At 36.7% G+C, this 20,222-nt stretch overlaps 1 protein-coding gene across 3 annotated transcripts in view; it reads right to left on the reverse strand.

Annotated features, from left to right (window-relative positions):
* Positions 1 to 2,927: 2,927 nt before the first annotated feature.
* MDM2 (MDM2 proto-oncogene) overlaps positions 2,928 to 20,222 on the reverse strand; it is a 31,042-nt gene continuing 13,747 nt past the window's right edge. For all 3 annotated transcript variants that reach the window (XM_036761353.1, XM_036761351.1, XM_036761352.1), the window contains 3 exons: positions 10,035 to 10,178; positions 9,482 to 9,559; positions 2,928 to 4,982 (listed from right to left, as the gene is read on the reverse strand). In XM_036761353.1, coding sequence (XP_036617248.1) covers positions 4,416 to 4,982; positions 9,482 to 9,559; positions 10,035 to 10,178 — 789 coding nt within the window. In that variant the 3' untranslated portion in view covers positions 2,928 to 4,415. The remainder of the gene's footprint in view (positions 4,983 to 9,481; positions 9,560 to 10,034; positions 10,179 to 20,222) is intronic.

Genomic DNA, 20,222 nt, shown 5'->3' on the forward strand with positions numbered 1-20,222 from the left:
TGGTCCACAGGTCACAAAGAATCAGATAAGACTGAAATGAGTGAACATGGATTTGACAAAGAGAAAGGGAATTCCACAAAGACAGATGCAAAAGTAAGAATAATCTAGGCGTATAGATGGCATGGAATCACAAACATGATTTAGTTCAACCCTTACCCAAATTTTGACAGGCTTACTAGCTTTGCTGGGGCAGTGAATCTAAGCTGAGATGGGCCATATAGTTTCCAGGGGCTGGTTGAACACTCCAATGGATAAGTCCAAGAGACCATTGGAGATATGTTCTTTCTGTAAGCACAGATCTTAAATTTCTTTTGCAATTAATCACAGAAAACCAAAGTTGGAAGGCATCCCAGAAATCATATAGTCCAACCCAGTTAAAGATGAAGCATTAAAAATAACTTTTTAAAGAAGGCAATGTTAATTTTTTCAAAATGTATAAAGAATATATATATATATATAAGAAAATGACAAATGTTGGAGGGGCTGTAGGAACATACATGGGTTCGTTCGTGTACTATTTGCAGAATTTTTCCAGATCAGTCATAATGGAAAGTACTTTGGACTAAGTCCCAAAAGTTATTAAATTGTGCATCGTCTTTGAACCAGCAATATGACCACTAAGTCCATACCTCAAAGAGATAAAAGAAAGGACACAAATGTTCAAAAGTGTAACAATTGGGGGCAGCTAGGTGGTGCAGTGAGTAGAGCACCAGCCCTGGAGTCAGGAGGACCTGAGTTCCAATCTGGTCCCAGACACTTGAAACACTTACTAGCTGTGTGACCTTGGGCAAGTCACTTAACCCCAATTGCCCTGCCTTCTCCCCCTCCAAAAAAAAAAACCCAAACAAAAATGTAACAATTCCTTTTATGTTAGCAAAGAACTGGGAACTAATTGAGGAGTGGCTGAATAAATGGGTATATGAATATATAATGGAATTGCAATTGTGCTATAAGAAATATAGATAGGATGATAAAAGAGATGATTTCCGAGAAACCTATGAAGATTTCTATGACTAACACAGAGTTAAGTGACTAGAACCAGGAGAAAAAATTACATATTCACAACATTGTAAAGGCAAGGCCAAAAGATGTAAAGGGCTCATATTAACATGATTAAACACACTTCCAGAAGACCCATGATGAAATAGCTACCTAACTCCTCACAGAAAGGTGGATTCAGGGTGAGGACTGAGACCTATTTATTGGACTTGACCAATGCAAGAATCAGTTTTGTTTGACTATGCATAAAAGCTTTTTCTTTTTTTTCCCAAGAGGGGAGGTAGGGAGGAAAAATAATTTTCATGGAAAAAAAATTTTTTTAAAGCATACTGTATTTAGCCTCCAATCAATTACAGTTCTATTTTACCCCAATTCATGTTGTTATTATTTCTAGAGAGATGTGCTGGTAAATGTTTAACATATGACACTAAAAAACAAAAAATCTGTGCTTATACCATGTATATATACATGTACCTATTCATACATACACATCATACCATGTCCATACACAGACATATATGTCTGTTCTTTGACCATTTTACATTGCAGTCATGGAATTAGACCTCGGGCATCATCCTCCTGCAAGGAAGAACTCGATACCACTGAAGGCAGTCAGTCTGACTTTTAGACAACTCTGGTTGTAAAGACATTTTCCTTTATGGTAAGGAGAAATCTGCCTTCCTTTAAGGCTTCTCTAGTCCTGCTTTAGTTCAGCTTCTACCCCCTGTGGTTTAACCACTACCTACTGGCATGCAGAGACAATTGAATTCCAATCAATACCCGTACTAACAAAAGTGTTTTTAAGTGATGCGAATTTCACTTACATCCATTCTAAGTCTCCTATACCAAAGTTTCAAATTAAAAATTTTATGTAGGCATTTTGAAGTCAAAGTAGTAACATTTAAAGCCTACAGCTTAGCTTTTGTATAAATAAGAACTTCTCAGTATTTAAAAATCACCCTAAAAAGAATTTGGAGATATTTTCACCAAGTACTCCTCTGTATGAGCAATCTAAAGCTGTCAGGGAAAGCTGAGAGGCATGAGGCATCAGACTAAATATAGCAAACTCCCATGTCTTTAGCATCCAACCCCACCCCCACTAATCCTAGTTAGTCCTAGGAGCTAGAATTATTTCATGGTACTGACAATGGTGACTGACATTTATAGTAACACCCCTAGGCCATTCCATAAGGTATGGAAATACATCTTCTAAATCAAAGACTAAATTAACTCTTAACTTTACAGCTTTATTTCAAAGTTCTTCTCCTTAATGCATTTTATGCTCAGTTCTACATTAGACTACATCCCCACCCCAATACCCACCCACCCATGCTCCTACAATTTTCTACCCATTAGAATCCTCAGTGCACTTCAGGTACCCTCATCACCTTCTCTAATCTCTCATGTTAACTTGCACTAAAACTTAAAACTGTCTCATCCACTAGACTAGATTGTCTTCTCAGTGCCTAGGAAAGTGCTGTGCGAATCAATACATTTAGCAAATGTATACTGAATTGAATGCCACCCTGGCCAAGCTCCTTCTCATAAGGTTCCTAACTCCAGTTCAGTCCTTGCCTGCTTCACCACCCTGACCCCACCTAGCCGACTGTTGCCCACTGTTACTTACAGTAGCTGCCTATCTGGCACTTGCACTACTGCCACTTTTAGCACCAGGCAGCCAGTGATCACAAACGCCCAGCACGGGGCAGTGCCACTGAGTGCTACAAGCTGGAGCACTCTGTCTGATTTCAGTCCAAGTTGTACTCAATGGCACTGTCACACACACCAGGCTGGGCACCTAATAACAGCTGCCATGAGAGCCAAATGGGCCCAGGCTAAGCAGCAGTTGGAACAAACATTCTAGGGAAATAATCTGGAGGTACAGCTATCTGGTTCACTACTAGTCTTCTTCAATACAAACAAACAGGTTCTAGTTTATTTTATTTCCTTTATTAACTTCCACAAACACATTTATAATCAACTTTCAATTGGCCGTGTAAATTTTTGCAACAAATTTTCAAACTTAAATAAGCTTTCCGGTCAGCAAATTAGTCTGAGTTTCAGAGAATTCAGACTAAGCAACAATAATTATGAAGGTAAATCTGCTCCCCAAAAACCAAATCATAATGTATTTAGTTTGGAGGTGCCCCTATCCAAAATCTTAACAGTGGATCAGCTTCATTAGCATGGAAAAACAGAAATTCATGTTAATATCTGTTTTAAATAATCATGGCTCGTGTCCCCAACTTTTAAAACGTTAAATTCAAGCATGTGGCAAATGCTTTAACTACAACATTAATCTAGTAAATATTTTATTGGCAGCCTGAAAAATAAAAGGATTTTTAAGAATATGTTTTTATTTGTGTAATTTCTGAATGTTAAGTTTTTAAAACTGGCCCTGATTATGTTAAAACCCAGAACCTACCTGGGGCCATATATCCAGACCAAGATAATATAAGGAGTCACATCTGAATTACATTCAATTTGGTAGTAACAGATATTTCCAAACTCAAATCCTAATTTTAAGGTCTGAAGTAAGCTATCATTCATTCAAAGGGTCAATACTAAATTGCACTTGAGGCCCTTAAAAAGACCTGTCGGGTGTGGTCCTGGTGGCAAAGGAATGTAGAAAGAATTGATTATGATGGGCTCTAAAAAGGATAAAGCCATCCTTCTTTTATTTTTGTATACACAATATACAAATGAAAACTATCAGGTTTTTCTTAGCAGGTATTTTCTAAGATTCTTAGAACTAAGGACAGATAAAACTTCAAAGAACAGAAACCTGAAGAGTATCTTATTTGCAACTCAAATCATCTCCTGAATCATCACCACTTTTCACTAACAGTATTAAACTTAAATAATATTTATTAAATTTTCTATTTACACAGTATTTTCAAAAAATCTCACACTCCCCAACTAGAGAAGACAGGCAACTATTTAACAAACAGAAATAGTCCATCTTCAAAATAACTAGTAATTCTCAAGAGATGCAAACAGTAAAGGATCTATAGTTTCAACACAATCCAATACAAGCATCTATGACTCACTCCCAAATTATCTGACTTACAGGTAAGTCTTGGGAACTGACTAAGGCACAGAGATTTATCCCGGGTCAAATGAGCTGTAAGTGTCCAATGTAGTCACTCTATCCACTATACCCTGCTGCCCCTATAAGTAATGTAAATGAAAACTAATAAAATGCAAAAATGGAAAAAATAGTCGCCAAAATGTTTTACCCCCCAAAGAAAGGGAACAAAAAATTCTTCCCAAAAAGCAAAGTGCACAAGATATAACTAAAATGGATTAAAATAGTCACTTTCTCAGAAAAAAAAAATGTACAAAAATAAAATTTTAAATAAAATTCACAAGGCATGCAAGCACATTCTTTAAGAGTTTCATACAGAGGGTCACATTTAGAGAAAATAAGTTAACACAATCATTTGAATTGGCTGCCTGCACACTGGACAAGGCTTATTTCTCTTTTTCAGCTTCTTAGCACATGTAAAACATGCCATAAGATGTCCTGTCCTTCCATGGACAATGCAACCATTTTTAGGTCGGCTCTGACAGATGACACAGGGCTCTACTGTACTAGGGGGAAGAATAGATTCCATATTTGTTTCTTTGTCTTGCGCTTCTTCTCTCTCAAAATCTCCAGCGTCTTCCTGACTACTACAGATGATACTTTTAGATGTCGATGGCTGCGAATAATCCTCACTTTCTTGGGAGTCTGATATCTGTACTATTTTTTCATCATTTTCCTCAACACACGAATCTTGAGAGTCATTCATTTTATTTTTCTTACAATCTGGAACATCAAAGCCCTCTTCCTCTCCTTGTGTGGGGCTTTCTAGTTTGCCTTTATCTGACACGTCACCTTTCTCCTCAGGAAGCCAATTCTCCCGCAAAGCCCAGCATCTGTGGCAATGTGGTGGAAGTGGAGGGTTCATTTTATCACAGGAAGTACACTTCCAATAGTCCTGCAATAAAATAAGAAGTAAAATTAGTTTCAATAGTTCTTAAATAACCAGGAATATTAGTCATTAGTCATACCAGTTTATTCAGTCTGTTTGTTAAAAAGCAGGTTTCATTAGATTTTGTAGCTTATTTTGCAACATTTCAAATTCCTACCCTACCTTTAACTCTTAGCGACTTCTCCTGAAACCTGAAATTGTAAGTGGTCTTTTCACCTTTTGGAGATTCTATGGTGAGGCATTCTAATTCTGTTAGTTGCAGACCTTTTTTAATAGGAATCTATCTTTATCTTCCATCTGTTACCATGTCTATTTTTACTGGGCAGTATTCAGAAGAATCTGTTTTAACAACTATTGCCCCACGCCCTTTTTGTAAAACAGAGATTAACACAATTTATAGGAAACTAGCCAAATTATATTCAGACAATTCCCACCTTTACAAATGGTTTTTGTTAGTTTTTACAAGTCAGTTTTTTTGAAAGTGAAAATAAATGTTCTCACATAAATAATGCTAGAAATGGAAGTTAGGTTCCCAGGCCCAACTCAGAGAAGTTTACTTTATCTATAATATACCCTAATTAATAATACTAGGTATTGAGAGTAACAAACAATGGACAGGTGGAAAAGGCTCAGAGAGTGGCTGGAATTATGAATGCAAATCATCTAGTGGATCCTCTAGTTCCTTGGGCCTGTGGAGAAGGTTAGCCCTAGGTGATGCTTGTCTTTAACATCTTCTTCATCACCATTGTACTTTCTCTCATCTCATGGTACTTCCGTCTCTCTATATGTCTTGATGTGATCCCCTCGGCCTTTCACTATATTATCCCCAACTCATATGTGCCCGCCAATGTTCTTCATGTCCCAAAATTGCCTATGATCCTTTCACCCTAAACAAAATTCGTATTCCAACTCTCAAGTTGTGTTAGGAAGAAAATCTAAATTAGAAGAAGCTAATGACTGAGCCCCAGCAGACCTCCCAGAGTGATAGCTGCATTGTTTTTCAAAAGGCTTGCACATTCAAATGAGTCATTTCAGGGACAAAGAGAAATGAAAATATTCAGGAAGTGCATGTTTGGAAGAGAAAATATTTTGGAATAGGTACAGAGGCCACTAAGCAGTCAGTTATCTTTAAGTTTGTCAACTGCTTAGCTCTACCTAAACTAGAGAGATAAGCCATAGTAATTCAGCAGTCTCTCTTCTTCTGAACATTAGGCCTTTTACTTGTTTCTTATACTTCAAAGATGTATGATTTCATTCATGTGGGCACATTCTCGCTGTACTGACATAAATACACTACACCTTAGCCCAAGGTTTAATGAGTTATTATAGTTCTCCCAAATTTATCACTTTTGTTGATAAACTTCTCTGAATTTAACTGGATTGATTCTGAGAGAACAGACTAATAGTCTTTCACTTGGCCTAGACCTCCCATCTTGGTAGGTATTTGCTAAAGCCCAAGTCTCACTGGAATGACTCTTGAAAATTCAGGATCCCCTGTATAATGTAACTACAACAGGACATTAGGCTAGAATTTTAATGAAGGCCCCTCATTACCATCCTATAAGAAACAAGAATACAGAAAACTAGTTTTAGTAAAAGCCTTTGTCTGTAGGTTTGGTGTTTATTGAGATAAGGTCAAAGAAGGATGATAGAGAGAAACAAAAATCAACCTCCTTCCTGACTCCTTTGTTTCTGCTAATGATACCACTCTCTCAAAGGAATGGAATCACTTCTGACTCTTCCCATTTCCTTCTACTCCCAGATCTTGTCATTTTAGTCTCCTGATTTTTCCCTTGAAATACGACATCCAAAAATTCTTCCCATTCTTATTGCCAGCTATAATTCTAGAATAATGAAATAATTTAAATGAGCTTTCCACCAATCCATCCTGCATATCAGTGCCAAATGAACACTCCTACAAGTTTTCCTCATGTCATTTCCCTATTCAAAAGCATTCAATACCTACAACACAGAAGTCCAGACTTCTTAGCCCACCATTCCAAGGCCTCCACAATTTGACCTCTTTCCTATTTTATTTCCCTCCCTTCCCCAATATGGGCACTCTACTAAAAATATATCATCCAAGCATGCCTTATATTCTTTTGAGTCCACACTTTTGTTCACTTAAGTTCAATATCAAGTTTGCATCTCACCTTCATGAGGCATACACTTTCTAAGTTTTCTATCTCCCAAATATCTGACTACACAAGTGCTCTTGTGCACAACAGACAATAAATATTTAATAAGTGAAGTACTAACAGTGCACACAGCACTGTGCAAGGTCCTGAGGAATGTATGAAGTTTAGACAAAACACAGCCCTCACGGAGCTATTCTAGTAGAGGCATAAGACACGCACACTACTAGAATGCGATAAAGTACATAGTACCTATGTGTATTAAGGAAGGATTTCATAACCAAGTGCTATGTGAAATTTGCTATGAGAAAGTCATTACCTCTGGGGGGAAACTAGGAAAAACTTTATGAATGAGGAGCATCTAAACTAAATTGCAAAGGATGGGTAGGAACTCAAAAAGTGAGGAGGGAAGGGAAGAAAATGAGCATTTATACAGCACCTACTATATGCCAGGAGTTGTACTAAGAACTTCACAAATATTACCTCATTTGATCCTCACAACAACTCTACAAGGTAGGTGCTATTATTATCCCCATTTTATAGTAGGGGGAAACTGAGGCAGGCAGAGATTAGAGGACTTGCCCAGGGTCACACAACTGTAAGTGTCTGAGCCTGGATTTGAATTCAGATCCTCCTAACTCCAGGCCCAATGCTCTATTCACTGAACCACTTAGCTAGATAGACATGCCAGGCAGAGAAAATGGCTTGAGCAGAGGCAATGAGGTACAAGACACATTCAAGAGACACCAAATAATCCAGTTTAGCTATAGATTCATATTCAGCACTTTTTGTGATGGCAAAGAACAAAACGAGTGTCCATCGAATGGAGAATGACTAAACTGTAATATATGAATGTAACAATAGTGTTACACACTAAGAACTAGTAAGTATGAAAACAACTTAGGAACACCTGCATAAAATGATGCAGAGAGATAAGTAGAACCATACACACAACTACAACAATGTAAATTAAAGGAAAAAGAAAAACCCAAACCCCGAGTCACTAACAAACCAATAAGGCTCAGTCTGAAGAGAAGCAGGAGATGAGGGCAGAATGATGCCAACAATACCAAATGCAATCATAACTGGGGGCTGAAAGCAAAACTCTCTGAGGACGAACCAAGTTTAGAGACTAGACCAGAAGTCAAGCACACAGGTCACTGATGTGCCACAGCACTCCCTGAGTCAGATGAAAATGTACCTGGAAATGCTACAAAATAAATAAATACAATAAAATAGAGAAAACATATTTTAAAGCTCAGTCAACATGTAACCCACAGGGATTCTGATGTAGAGATCAGTGGCCCCTATTTTTAGTTTTACACCAATGGACTAAGTGATTACTTTGAAGCACATCATCTAACAAAAGTAAGCATATCCAGTATCTATGATGCCATCTTATAATATTAAAATGGAAGTCCTAAATGAATGTTAGAAAATAGTTTTACTAAGTTCTTTAAAAATCCTAACAGTATATAATATTGTTTCTATTAGCAGGACGAGATTAAAACTATTGTTAGGTCTGCCATGTGGACGATGTACTTCAAAATTTTTACATATAGTATGTTATGTGAAACATTTCATTCAACTTGACCTCAACTATATCAACATTATGAAATCACTTTAATTTTCTCATTTTTGTTTTTCAACATAATGAAATTTAAATTTATCTTTTCAAGCCACCCAGTATTATTGTGTTTTTACAATTCTCAAATAGACCTGTGATCTCAATGATTTGGATATTCCCTATAACAGAAATGCACATCATTTCTCATCCAGGACTTCTCAACTTGCCTGCGCTGCATCCTTCCCTAAGTTCACCATGGGGGCCAACCTTCCTTAGGAGTCTCCTGGCACAAAGATACTGAGTACTGTATCTCCCCTGCCATCTCTTATCCTCAGCATGCAGTGACCAGGCCACATTCTCTATTTAACCTTTTTTCTTATTCTAAATACAAAGAGAGCATTTAAAATCCGGTAAACACAGATACCCCTTCTCCTATTTAGCATATAAAAATCCACTTTAATACTAATTAATTCTTAGAAGGAAAAAGTAACTAGCAACATTAACCAAATAAGTTAAAAAAATAGTTTAATTAACAAAATCTTTCTCAACATCAGTTAATTAATGAACAGGAAAATCCTGTAAGTGTGTGACATAAGAGCATTTGAGAAAAAAGGTTTAAGTACATTCCAATAAACAACAAATACGAAGCAACAGATGACAACCTTAAGTCATTAATGTTTACTGTAATGTTAAAAATAAATTTTACAAATTTCTTATCTCTTAAAAAGGAGATACATTTTTCTAACTCTAAATTCACATCTGTCATTTTTTTGTATCACAAGAAATTAGAATTTTATACTTACAGCTAAGGATATTTCAGGGTCTTCATCAAACGAGTCAGAGTCACTATCCTCTGCCTGATATACGGTTACCTGGTATATCTAAAACAAGGCCCAACAACTCCATTAATACAAATCTATTACTTCATTTTATCCAGGAAAGCTCCCTAGATTTAATTGTAAGTTGTGTTTTGAAAATGAAGAAACGACCCACAACCAAACAGAAGCACATAGCACTGGGGCAGAGTAGTCCAGACAGGCTCTGCCACTTGTATCTGTGAGCTGAGGGCAAGTAATTTCACCTTTCTAAACTTCACCTATAAAATGGGAATAATATTGCTTGTGCTAGCTACTTCTCAGTTACAAGGTAAACAGACTGTATGCTTTCAAATACAATAAATGTGACGTTTTCTTCCGCGCATCAAGGGTGATGAAGGCAAAAATAAAAGAAATTTCAGGGATTTTAAATGAACAATTACATTCAAAAACTGGAATTAAAATTTCAATGAGGTACAGAAAGCACTAAACATGGAAAACACTTTGTTTCTTAAGTAGGTAGATTTAAAAAAAAACCCACCTCATCATCTTCATCTGTGAGTTCTTGTCCTTCTTCATTGTGACTATAATCTTCTGAATCAATAGACTCAACTTCAAACTCAACACTGAATTGGTCTGAAACTGAATCATCTGAATTTTCACTTAATACACCAGTATCAATATCCTAAACAAAAGAAAAGGAATTTTAACTCAAGCAAAAAAAAAAATGATCCATAACTTCCTACTTGCTCTCCCTTACTCGTTGTCCAATCCCCACCCCCACCTTAAAATCCAATCAGCACATCATCAGAGTAATTCCTCCTGAAATACCTTTGTCATTTCCTTGTACAAAATGGATCAAAACCTACACTTCTTATCCTGGCATTCCAGGCCTTCAATAAGGCTGTTTAAATCTGCTCCTACACTTGATAACCTCAAAACGAACCATCCACTCCTGGCACGTTGTCCCTACCTCCAAGCCTTTGCTTTAACCTTTCCTCCTGTTTGGAACGCTCCCACCCTCACTCTCCTCCCCAATCACACATTTGAAAATGATCTGTCTCCTTTGAATTACTGTTACTTACTGTCTGAATTATCCATTTGGCCTCAATGCTCTACTTCTTAGTCACTTTTCACAGGTGTAGTATCTTATTTTCCCAATAGATTACGTATTTGAGGACAGAGACCGTCCTCCATACTTTCTTGGCTCCCCCACAGAACTAGCACATGACTTGTGCACACTTGGTGTTTAATCTGTTCACTTAAAAACAAACTTTAACAGTTTAAGAAATAGGATTACAGATTGAATTTGGAGAGGTTGAAGAATGATCCAATTTATATGATGCTAGCACTTACCAGAGAGCTTGCCCAGCAAATACAAATAACTAGTTTTGTAAAATAATCTAGATTGAGACTATTCATTAAAAATTCACCTGAAGGTTCTCAATTTTGAAACAACTGCCTTTCCTAGCTGTCTCCGAAACTGTCAGGAATCAGTATTATAGCGTCTTGCACAAGATAAGTGTTAAAGGTGTTTTTTTGGACTCTGAGTCCCAGAGCTATTAAATTTGTTAACCAAGGTACTTGTGACAAAGACCCTATTATGGAACGAGATCTAGTCACATAGTTTAGTGTGAAGAATTTGGAGTCAGAAAATTTGAGTTTGAATTTTAGGTCCTTCTCAAGGCCTTCAAAGGCCAATCACCTAATTGCTTAGGTTTCAGTCTCCCCATCTGTAACATGAGGTCTACTGAAATATTTCTAAGGTCCTTCCTGCTTCTAAATTCTATCAACTATGAAAAACACAAGTAACATCTTATTGAAAAAAATCAATGGAAACTATATGACACTCATAAACAACCACAACTTCCTATGGATTTTGGATCTTTGCAAAGAAAATGCAAAGATCACACTTAAAAATACTTTCATGAGATGATCAGTCAGCCCCTAGCAGATGCTGCCGTATTCCAGAGAAGGTAGAGGTGGAAGGGGTAATTGTTTTCAACACCCCACTTCTTTAGTCAATCATCCAGATGTGGCTGGAAGATCCCTAGAAGCTCAACTATAATTACATGGACATATATCTAGTTATGCTAATAGAAGTCCACATTCTTCATTTGTAACACAGCCTGCTTATGGTACCAGTAGCTATACAACTCAATAATACAGCACTGGCACTTATGAAACTAGTACCAAATTTGTAGAGCTCCAGGCCTAAGTACAGTGGGTTAGGACAGCCAGGTCAGTAGCCAACATAATTGATGCCACATTTCTCTAACTTGGGGAAGAATTCCAACCAATGAAGTCACCACCTCTCCCTCAAATAAAGCCTTTCCTCCTCTTCTCCCCTGCCTTTTTTAATCACTGATTTGTCTACTATACAGCTGAGTTAGAATTGATTTCTAATTTTTCCCTGACAAAAATGTTTCCAGCCAGATTACAAATTTTGTTTGTGTACCAATACAAAGAATTTGAGGAATAGTCTTTTTAAAACTTCTTGCACACTGAGAAAATTTTAGCCTTTCTTAGTTAAGACAATAAAGCATTTTAGGCAATTCAACCCTAGCCCCTTTTCTGCAAATTTTGGAGTTGGAAGAGAAGGTTTAAATGCATGACAAGGAAAGAAGGCCACTATGCTCTAATTTGATGATTTTACTGGAGGGTGGAGATGAAGATGGGCAGCAGAACATTTACCATTATTTCCTGAGTTCTCTAAGGAATTAATAAATCTTAAATCAAGGAAGTGCTTCTCAGGAGACTGGCCTGCCTATTGGACTTACAGCTAACTGCTTGTTAAAGGAGAATTAGCAGTAACCAAACTCAAACTAGGATGAGTTTGATGTTTCTCCCCAGCTAGCACCCACCTTAATAAATCAGCTAAGTACATACCTACCTTACCTAGGAATGAAAGAAAAAAATTTAATACATAAATGTGTCAAGCTGGAAACTGCATTACCATACTTAATCATTGCCAGAATCATAAGGTGATTCTTAGATGTCGATGTAAAACCACGTATTTTTTTCTATGTTGTCTGAAGTGCAGGATCTTAGCTACAAGGTGGGTGCTATATACATCAATCATACTGAAAGGAATCAACAGTTTCCAAATGTCCCATGACAACAGTACTTTTAGTTAGTAACAAAGAACCAAAAGGAAAGAACATCCTTATATCTTTTTATTCAAAGAAATTTTAAAAAGCTAACAATGGTTCATTAAAGAGCTCTGTGTATACCTTTTTAATCTCCATAGTTTTATAACTGAGCTTCTGAATATTATTTCTCAAATATTCTGTTGCAACTCAGCTTTTACAATTTCTAAAGCATTTTAAAAGTGAAAGATTTGAAAAGACATGCATTTAATTCACTATCTATCTGAAAGCAGGTAGGCATTTCCTATTCCTAATTAAGTATGCTGCCTATGTGACTTCTTTTGGCATAGGTCAAAAAGGGCAGAATCTCAATCTGGCAAGAAAAATTTGTGCTTTATGTCTAACGCCCAACAAACTGATATCAGTGGAAGAAACTGAATACATCCATTTTGACACTATAAATATGAATAGAATATATAAAAGAGGTCATAACTAAATGGATGAGGAGCTTACATGTTCTACTCGTAGAGGCAATGAATAAAAAAGCTGGCTGTGTTGGTTTCATTGTATACTCAAAATCACTTCAAAAGATTCTTAAAATAAACATAAGCAAATGCACCACCATGAAGATAACTAGCTAGCTTATGTCTCAATATCTACTACAGAGGGTAGTAGAAAAATTCTACTAAAGAACTTGACAATGCTCTTCAAGCTAAATCGTTATACACTTTGAAATCCAACAACTTCAATACACAAGTGAACACAGGGGTAGGGAGTGAAAACTATACTGACAAATATGGCTGATGATCAAGAAATCAAAAGCCAAAGTAGAAAGTACACTCCTAAAAATGCTCATATAAATCATAAGTATAGTCATTTAGAAGAGCTGGAAGGCACTAAACAGGGCAAGCAAGAAACATTAAAAATTTAAATTTGCCATTTCTCAACAGACAGGAAACAAATCACATCAAATCAGCTGTCTGTAGAATCAGCTGACCAGATAGATGTTGAAGCAAGCACCAAATAAGGAGGATAAAGGCATAGACATCACATGCAATTATAATAGCTCCTACAAATCCAAAACATATATAGCAGACTTAAGAAACAGGCTATCACCACTTCTAGCCCAACCTTTCATCTCGATTCTGACCTGTCCTTAATCATATTTTATTATCATTTTGGTAAAAGGGATAAAATTGTCCTTACTTCACCGTAATCCTATTCCAATCTTAACATACAACAATCATACTAAACAATGCAAGTTCTGCTACTAGTTTTCTAAAAATTCAAATTCCCTATCCCTCCCCTTTGAGATCAGTATTAAGAGTGCTTACCCTTTCTCCATTCTTCCTATTCTCTTTGCTGTTAATTCTCCATTTTCTTCACCTTTGATGCTCATAATCAATTTCTCTTCTTCCCTCCTCCCTTTTCCCTCACCCCTAAAACTCAAAATGTTTACATCATTCTATGGTTTACTATTTCCCTATGGTGATTACATTGAGTTAAATTGTAAAACTCACTTTAGTTTTCATACCTTGATGATGATCTGCATTCTTGTTGGAAAGCTGCCTTAAGACTGGCTCTCTCCTCCACAAATCCTTGAAATTCCCGCAGACTCATAATGACCATCTTTTTGTCTTCAAAAAGATTATTAGAAACTTAGCAGAAATGGAAAACTAAACTGGTTTGCGGATGAAATTTTATAGCTTTTAATTTTTTAGAAATAAAATTTTTCAGATTCTGTCCTTTTTCTTTTGTTTTGGTAGGAAACTTAGGTAATTCCAACCGATGTTTTCTAGTATGAGGCTTTTCTCAGTTACTTGCAAAATTATCTCATTATGGCAGTTGTGAAGTCTTGACAATGATGTATCTAGGTAAGATGACCTTGAGATTAATCCTTCTGCTGATTTATAATCTGATCCTCTTTAATATATTCAAATTTCCCTATATAATTTCCCAGGATATGTCATACTATTTTCTTCTGCAATTTCCAGACACCCTGACAATTCTAAAATTCTTTCTCCTTGTTCTGTCTTCCAGATCCAATTTATCCAACTGTTCCAAATCTTTGTCCAGTTGTGGTACTTTTTGAGCATGCTTCTCTTTCTTGGTTTCTTGAGTTTTGTCCTCCAGGGAAATAATTCTGTTTTTTAAATTTTACCATTTCTTCACATATTTCTTATCTGTGGTTTCAGAAATCTCAAGAAAGATATTCAAAGTTCACATTCAGTTCATTTTTGTCCCGTGGTATTTTTCTTAAACTCATTTCTTTCTTAAATTTCTTTACTATGTCCACTGTTCCAATATCCATTGTGTCCCAAAAAAATTAATGCTTCTGTTTTGTATTATATACATTTTTCTCTGGTGTTTATGCCTCTACTCTTCAATTATGATTGTATTAGAACCTCTTCTCATGTCTGTTTAAGCCTTGGATTTTTCCCCAAAAATTTTTCTCTTGAAAAATGACAGTTGTTTTTCTCACTTTTTCTGGCATTTATTGACAGAAGATTTTTGGCTCATTTGGGATATTTAAAAGGAAGGTTCTCCATTGACCTTTTACTCCTCCATCTTCACAGAAGTTCACTAATCCCATTTCTTAGAAGTTTAACTCTTGTAAAACAGTCATCACAACAAAAAAGTGAAAAAAAAAAAAAGCCCAGAAAGCACCTCAACCAGCAAACGCTAACCTCACTGGCAAGTGAACATAGGGCAGCCAAGAGCAATATGAGTTGAATACAAGCTCAACTGTAAAACTACAGAAGAATATTGGAAAACTACGAGTAGTATTACCTCAAAAACAATGAAAAGCTGTTAAGAAAACAATCCAACAAAGATGCTGTGAGATCCTGATTGAGCCAGCTCATCCTGAATGAATTTGCAAATAAAACCAGACGGAAATCAAACAGAAGTAAAACAGCAGAATTGTGAGGATTGTTTATGGTAGTATGTCATTCCCATGAAAAAGATACGAAATCACCATATTCAGGCTTTGTATACAATGAACTTTGTGAAGAAGTAGCAATTGTACTTAAACCAGAAGTTGGAAGCTATTAAAATTGGCCAATTAGATACAGAAGAAATTTATGCTATAGGAAACAATTTCTAAAGCACTCAAGGATTAATTAGCAAGATAACCAAAAGAAGTAAAGATTCCTAAAGACTGAAAAAGTTATGGATTTTGCTTTTACCCTGCCCCCCAAAAACAAAAATGGGTGGGGGGGGGGAAGGAAAAGAGGGAATTAAGATAGCAACAACTAGCACCCCATTCATGCAAATGGTCACAATGGTCCATGCTCACATCAATAGCAACCTCAACAAAAACCGTAAGAGGGTTATTTTCTTAGACAATTTTCTACAAAAGACCACAACTTTATAATCAACTCTATTGACTCAGAGATACAGAGAATGCAATATCCCACTATTTATTATTCACTGATTTTTCTTCTTTGGAGAGTTGGTCTCCTCAACCAGTCCAAGACGGAGAACATACAGCAGCCACTAAACAAGCCTGATCCAAAACTGACTGTTACGAAGCTTCACTCTGCTCCATCTATGACCTGGGCCAATTTGCTCCTCCTTAGGCAGCCTGGTGGTCTTCCACTCCCAAAGGCTGACCACAATGGTGCTGGACTTAGCACACACAATTAGCTTCAGCCATACTGCAGCTCAAACTCCCGAACTCAAGGGGATCCATCAGCCTACCCCAGCAGCAAGGATTATACATGTGCACCATCATGCCTGGCTATTATTCAGTGATTTAAAAGAATCTGACTTAATTAAAAAAAAAAAACAACAACACAGATTTGAAGAGTCTCCTCAGATGTATATCTGGTAGGCACATAACAAAATCACATAAGACTCCAATGTAGATACAACTATAGGGATAATGTTCAATGATTATCAACAGCAAACAAGACATCATAAAAAATGTACTGTTACATATAATCTGAACAAAGGATTCCTTATCAATTACAAGCCTATCTAAATGCTTCTAATCAGATGACTGTGTACTTTTTGCATCATCCAATGGAACACTACACAAAACTTCAAATAAATTCACAGCAATGTGAAGCTGGTCTAACAATCAACAATTGGAAAATAAAGCGGATTAAAATATTGCCTAGATAATGCCAGACAGCCAATCAAATAAGCTTACCAATGTTTGTAGGATAGGTGTGGTGTACCAGAGAGAGAATGAGCTTGGGCATCAACTGAGCAAGGATGAGACTGGGATGGATTACATTTGGAAAACAAGATGATGTGTTCAATGGTTCTAAGTTACTTGATGATGCAAAAGCCTGTTTTAACACCAACCAGTGACAGATACCAAATGGTTCTGAATCATAAAACAATGATCATGAGTAAGAAGGGAAGTTATCAATGGCGAAATCCATTGTATTAAATATTTCATAAATATGAGATGCCTATACGGTCCTTTGCAAAACTTAAAGCACCATATAAATGCTAGCTGCTATTATCATCATAATTACAAATTATCCAGAGACAGAACTGTTCCCCAATAGTTAAGTGGTCAAAGGATATCCAGTTTCCAAAAGAATCAAAAACAGCGAACAACCATACAAAAACATGTTCCAAATCACTGTTAGTAACAGAAATGCAAATTAAAACAATTCTGCAGTTTCTTCTCATTCTCAGCAAATCATAACAAAAGATGAAAACAGTCAATGCTGGAGGATCTATGCAGAAGACCAGACACATGAATACACTGTTGGTGGACCTGTAAACTGGTCCAACCATTCTGGAAAACAATGTGGAATTACGTAGGAGAAAAATTCTAAATTGTCCATTATCTTTGACTCAGAGATCCCAATGCTTAGAGTATAGTCCCGGGGGGAAAAAAGACAAATTGCTCTCACAGTACAAAAACAATCATAGCAATACTTTTTGTGGTTACAAAAACTGGAAATATTAACTGAGGAAATAGTTGAACAAATTGTGGTGTGTGAACATAAAATATTATTGTAGCATAAAAAACAATAAATATGAGAAATTTAAAGAAAAAACACTAGACTAATATGAAGTAATAGAGAGTATGAAGTAAGCAGAATCAGGAAAATAATAAATTGTTGTTGTTCAGCCACGTCCTATTCTTCATGACTCCATCCGGGGTTTTCTTGGCAAAGATATTGAAGTGGTTTGCCATTTCCTTCTCCAGCTCATTTTACAGTTGAGGAAACTGAGACAAACAGGGTTAAGTGACTTGCCCAGGGTCACACAGCTAATAAGTATCTGGGGCCAGATTTGAACTCAGGAAGACAAGTCTTCCTAACTCCAGGCCTGGCACCCTATCCACTATGCCACCTAGTTACCCCAAAAAAACTATATATGCAAAAGATAAACAATGTAAATTGAAACTACACTAAAATAATGTCAAACACTGCAAATCTAATGACCAATATCGGCCCCCCTCCCCTTCCCAAGGGGAAAATAAATATATTTTTCTTCTTTCTCTGAGAAGACAAGGAACTATGGGTTTGGAATGATGTAGAGTACTGTCAAACAGTTGCTGACAGTGGTTTTATTCATCTATTTTCCTTTGTTATAAGGGAGAGTTCACTGTACATACATTGGGAGGGAAGAGAAGATACAAACGGAAATGGTGGCAATGTAAAAACATAAAGAATCAGTAAAAGTCATTATCCAAAACAATTCAGGGAACAGCTAGTTGGTGCAGTGAATAGAGCACCGGTCCCTGGAGTCAGGACCTGAATTCAAATCCGGCCTCAGACTCTTGACACACTTACTAGCTGTGTGACCTTGGGCAAGTCACTTAACCCCAATTGCCCTGCCTTCCCCCCTCCAAAAACAAAAAAAGAAGGAAAAAAACCAATCCAGCTGTACCTCCTTAATCTCAAGTCAAGGGATCTGGTTTATCCCTTTACTACTGCAAATGGATTCTTCCCTCAGTTGTCATCCCCTTTCTCCAAACAGCCCACCAAGTCCCTTTTCTTCCTGATAATGTTTTCACAATGCCTAGATTAAATCTCTATTTGACTTTGAAATCAGCCCCCAATCTCCCCTTCTCTCAGTTCTGACACAGGTAAGGATCCCCCTCTTCCTCCTGTCTTTATTCTCCCCAACCCCTAAATCTAAGAGTAAAAAGGACCTTTGCCAGGCTCAACGTATATCAATAATCTACTACCCTTTCCTCTTTCTCACAAGGCCTGCCCCTTGAAGTGGGGATAGAATTTTGGGATCCAAGTTTGAATAGGTAAATTTTGAGCCCCGGTTTTAACGGTCCAATGAAGGTAGCCTGAGTTTTAATGGAGCAATGAGGGCTCCAAATTCCAACAGACTGATCAAGGCTCTGAGTTCTAATAGACCAGTTGAAGAACAGAAAAATAACTCATAAAAACTACCTAGTATCAGTGAAGGGAGAAGTATCCAATAAGAGGTCACATGTTATAATGAAGAAGTTCTTAATCTTTGGTATCATGCCCTCCCACCCCTAGCAGTCTAGTGAAACCCATGGACCCCTTCTCAGAAGAATTTTTTTAATTAAAGGAAATGCTAAATTTCATTTAGAAATCAGTGAAAATAAGGACATAGTTTTTCCCCCATCTAAGTTCAAGGATAACCTGAAATTTATCCATGGATGGGTCCATAGATACCAGCTTAAGAATCAGTGGTAGATAGAGCTGGTTTCAGAACTCAGTGCCCCAAGCAATTCCATAAGATTTTAAGTTACTGAATAGTTGCTTATTTGCTTTAGTAGAGTCCCTCATCTGGGACTTTACATCAATGAGATCATTGTTAAGATGACCAAAAAAAAAAAAAAAAAAAGAATAGAAGTGTCCCACCATTAAGAGGAGATAATTACATTATACTATGACAGGTATGTCAGACTACATTGGGAGTATTATATCTAGTTCTGGGTGTGACATTTTTTGAAGGAATGGTAAAAAGTTAATATTCAACCAGTAGTAGGACTGTGATGGGAGTACTCTAGATCATTATAGTTTTCAGTAAAGGAAATAAAAAGATAACATTTAATAGGGGATATGATAATCTTCAAATACGTGAAGCATTGTCATGTAAAGGCAAGATCATAATTGTTTTGCTTGGCCTCCCAAGACCAACTGATAAAAATTACAGAGGGGTAATTTCAGTACAAACCAAGGGAAAAAAAATCTCCTAAAAACGAGAGTATTTAAAAGTGAAATGGACCAACTTAAAAACTAATGGATTTTCCATCAGAGAAAATATTCACTTAGGCTAAATGATCAATGATCAGGCATACTGGAAACAGGATTCATGATCTGGGAAGGAGTTAGACTAGAGGATCTCTAAGTTATTATTTAACTCTCTATGGTCCACTGATAAATAGTATTAAAGACTGTGTCAAGGACACTTATAACTGATTACACAGTGAGATAGCTAGAAAAACAATGAAAACAATACAGGTACCTTCAAAGATAAAAGACATTGGCCTCCAGCAAGATGGATAAACTGGAAACCAAAGCCATGATTTACATCTCCCCCATCATCTCCCTGCTGAACACACAGCAGGTACTTAATAAAAGGTCTGCTGGATTTAAATAGAAACCAAGAAGACTAATACTGTCCTGTTATAATGTCACATCAGTATTTCCCTCCTTCCAGTTAAATCTGCCTTTTTT

The sequence above is a fragment of the Trichosurus vulpecula genome, chromosome 5 (assembly GCF_011100635.1).
Source record: "Trichosurus vulpecula isolate mTriVul1 chromosome 5, mTriVul1.pri, whole genome shotgun sequence".
NCBI classification, from domain to species: domain Eukaryota; kingdom Metazoa; phylum Chordata; class Mammalia; order Diprotodontia; family Phalangeridae; genus Trichosurus; species Trichosurus vulpecula.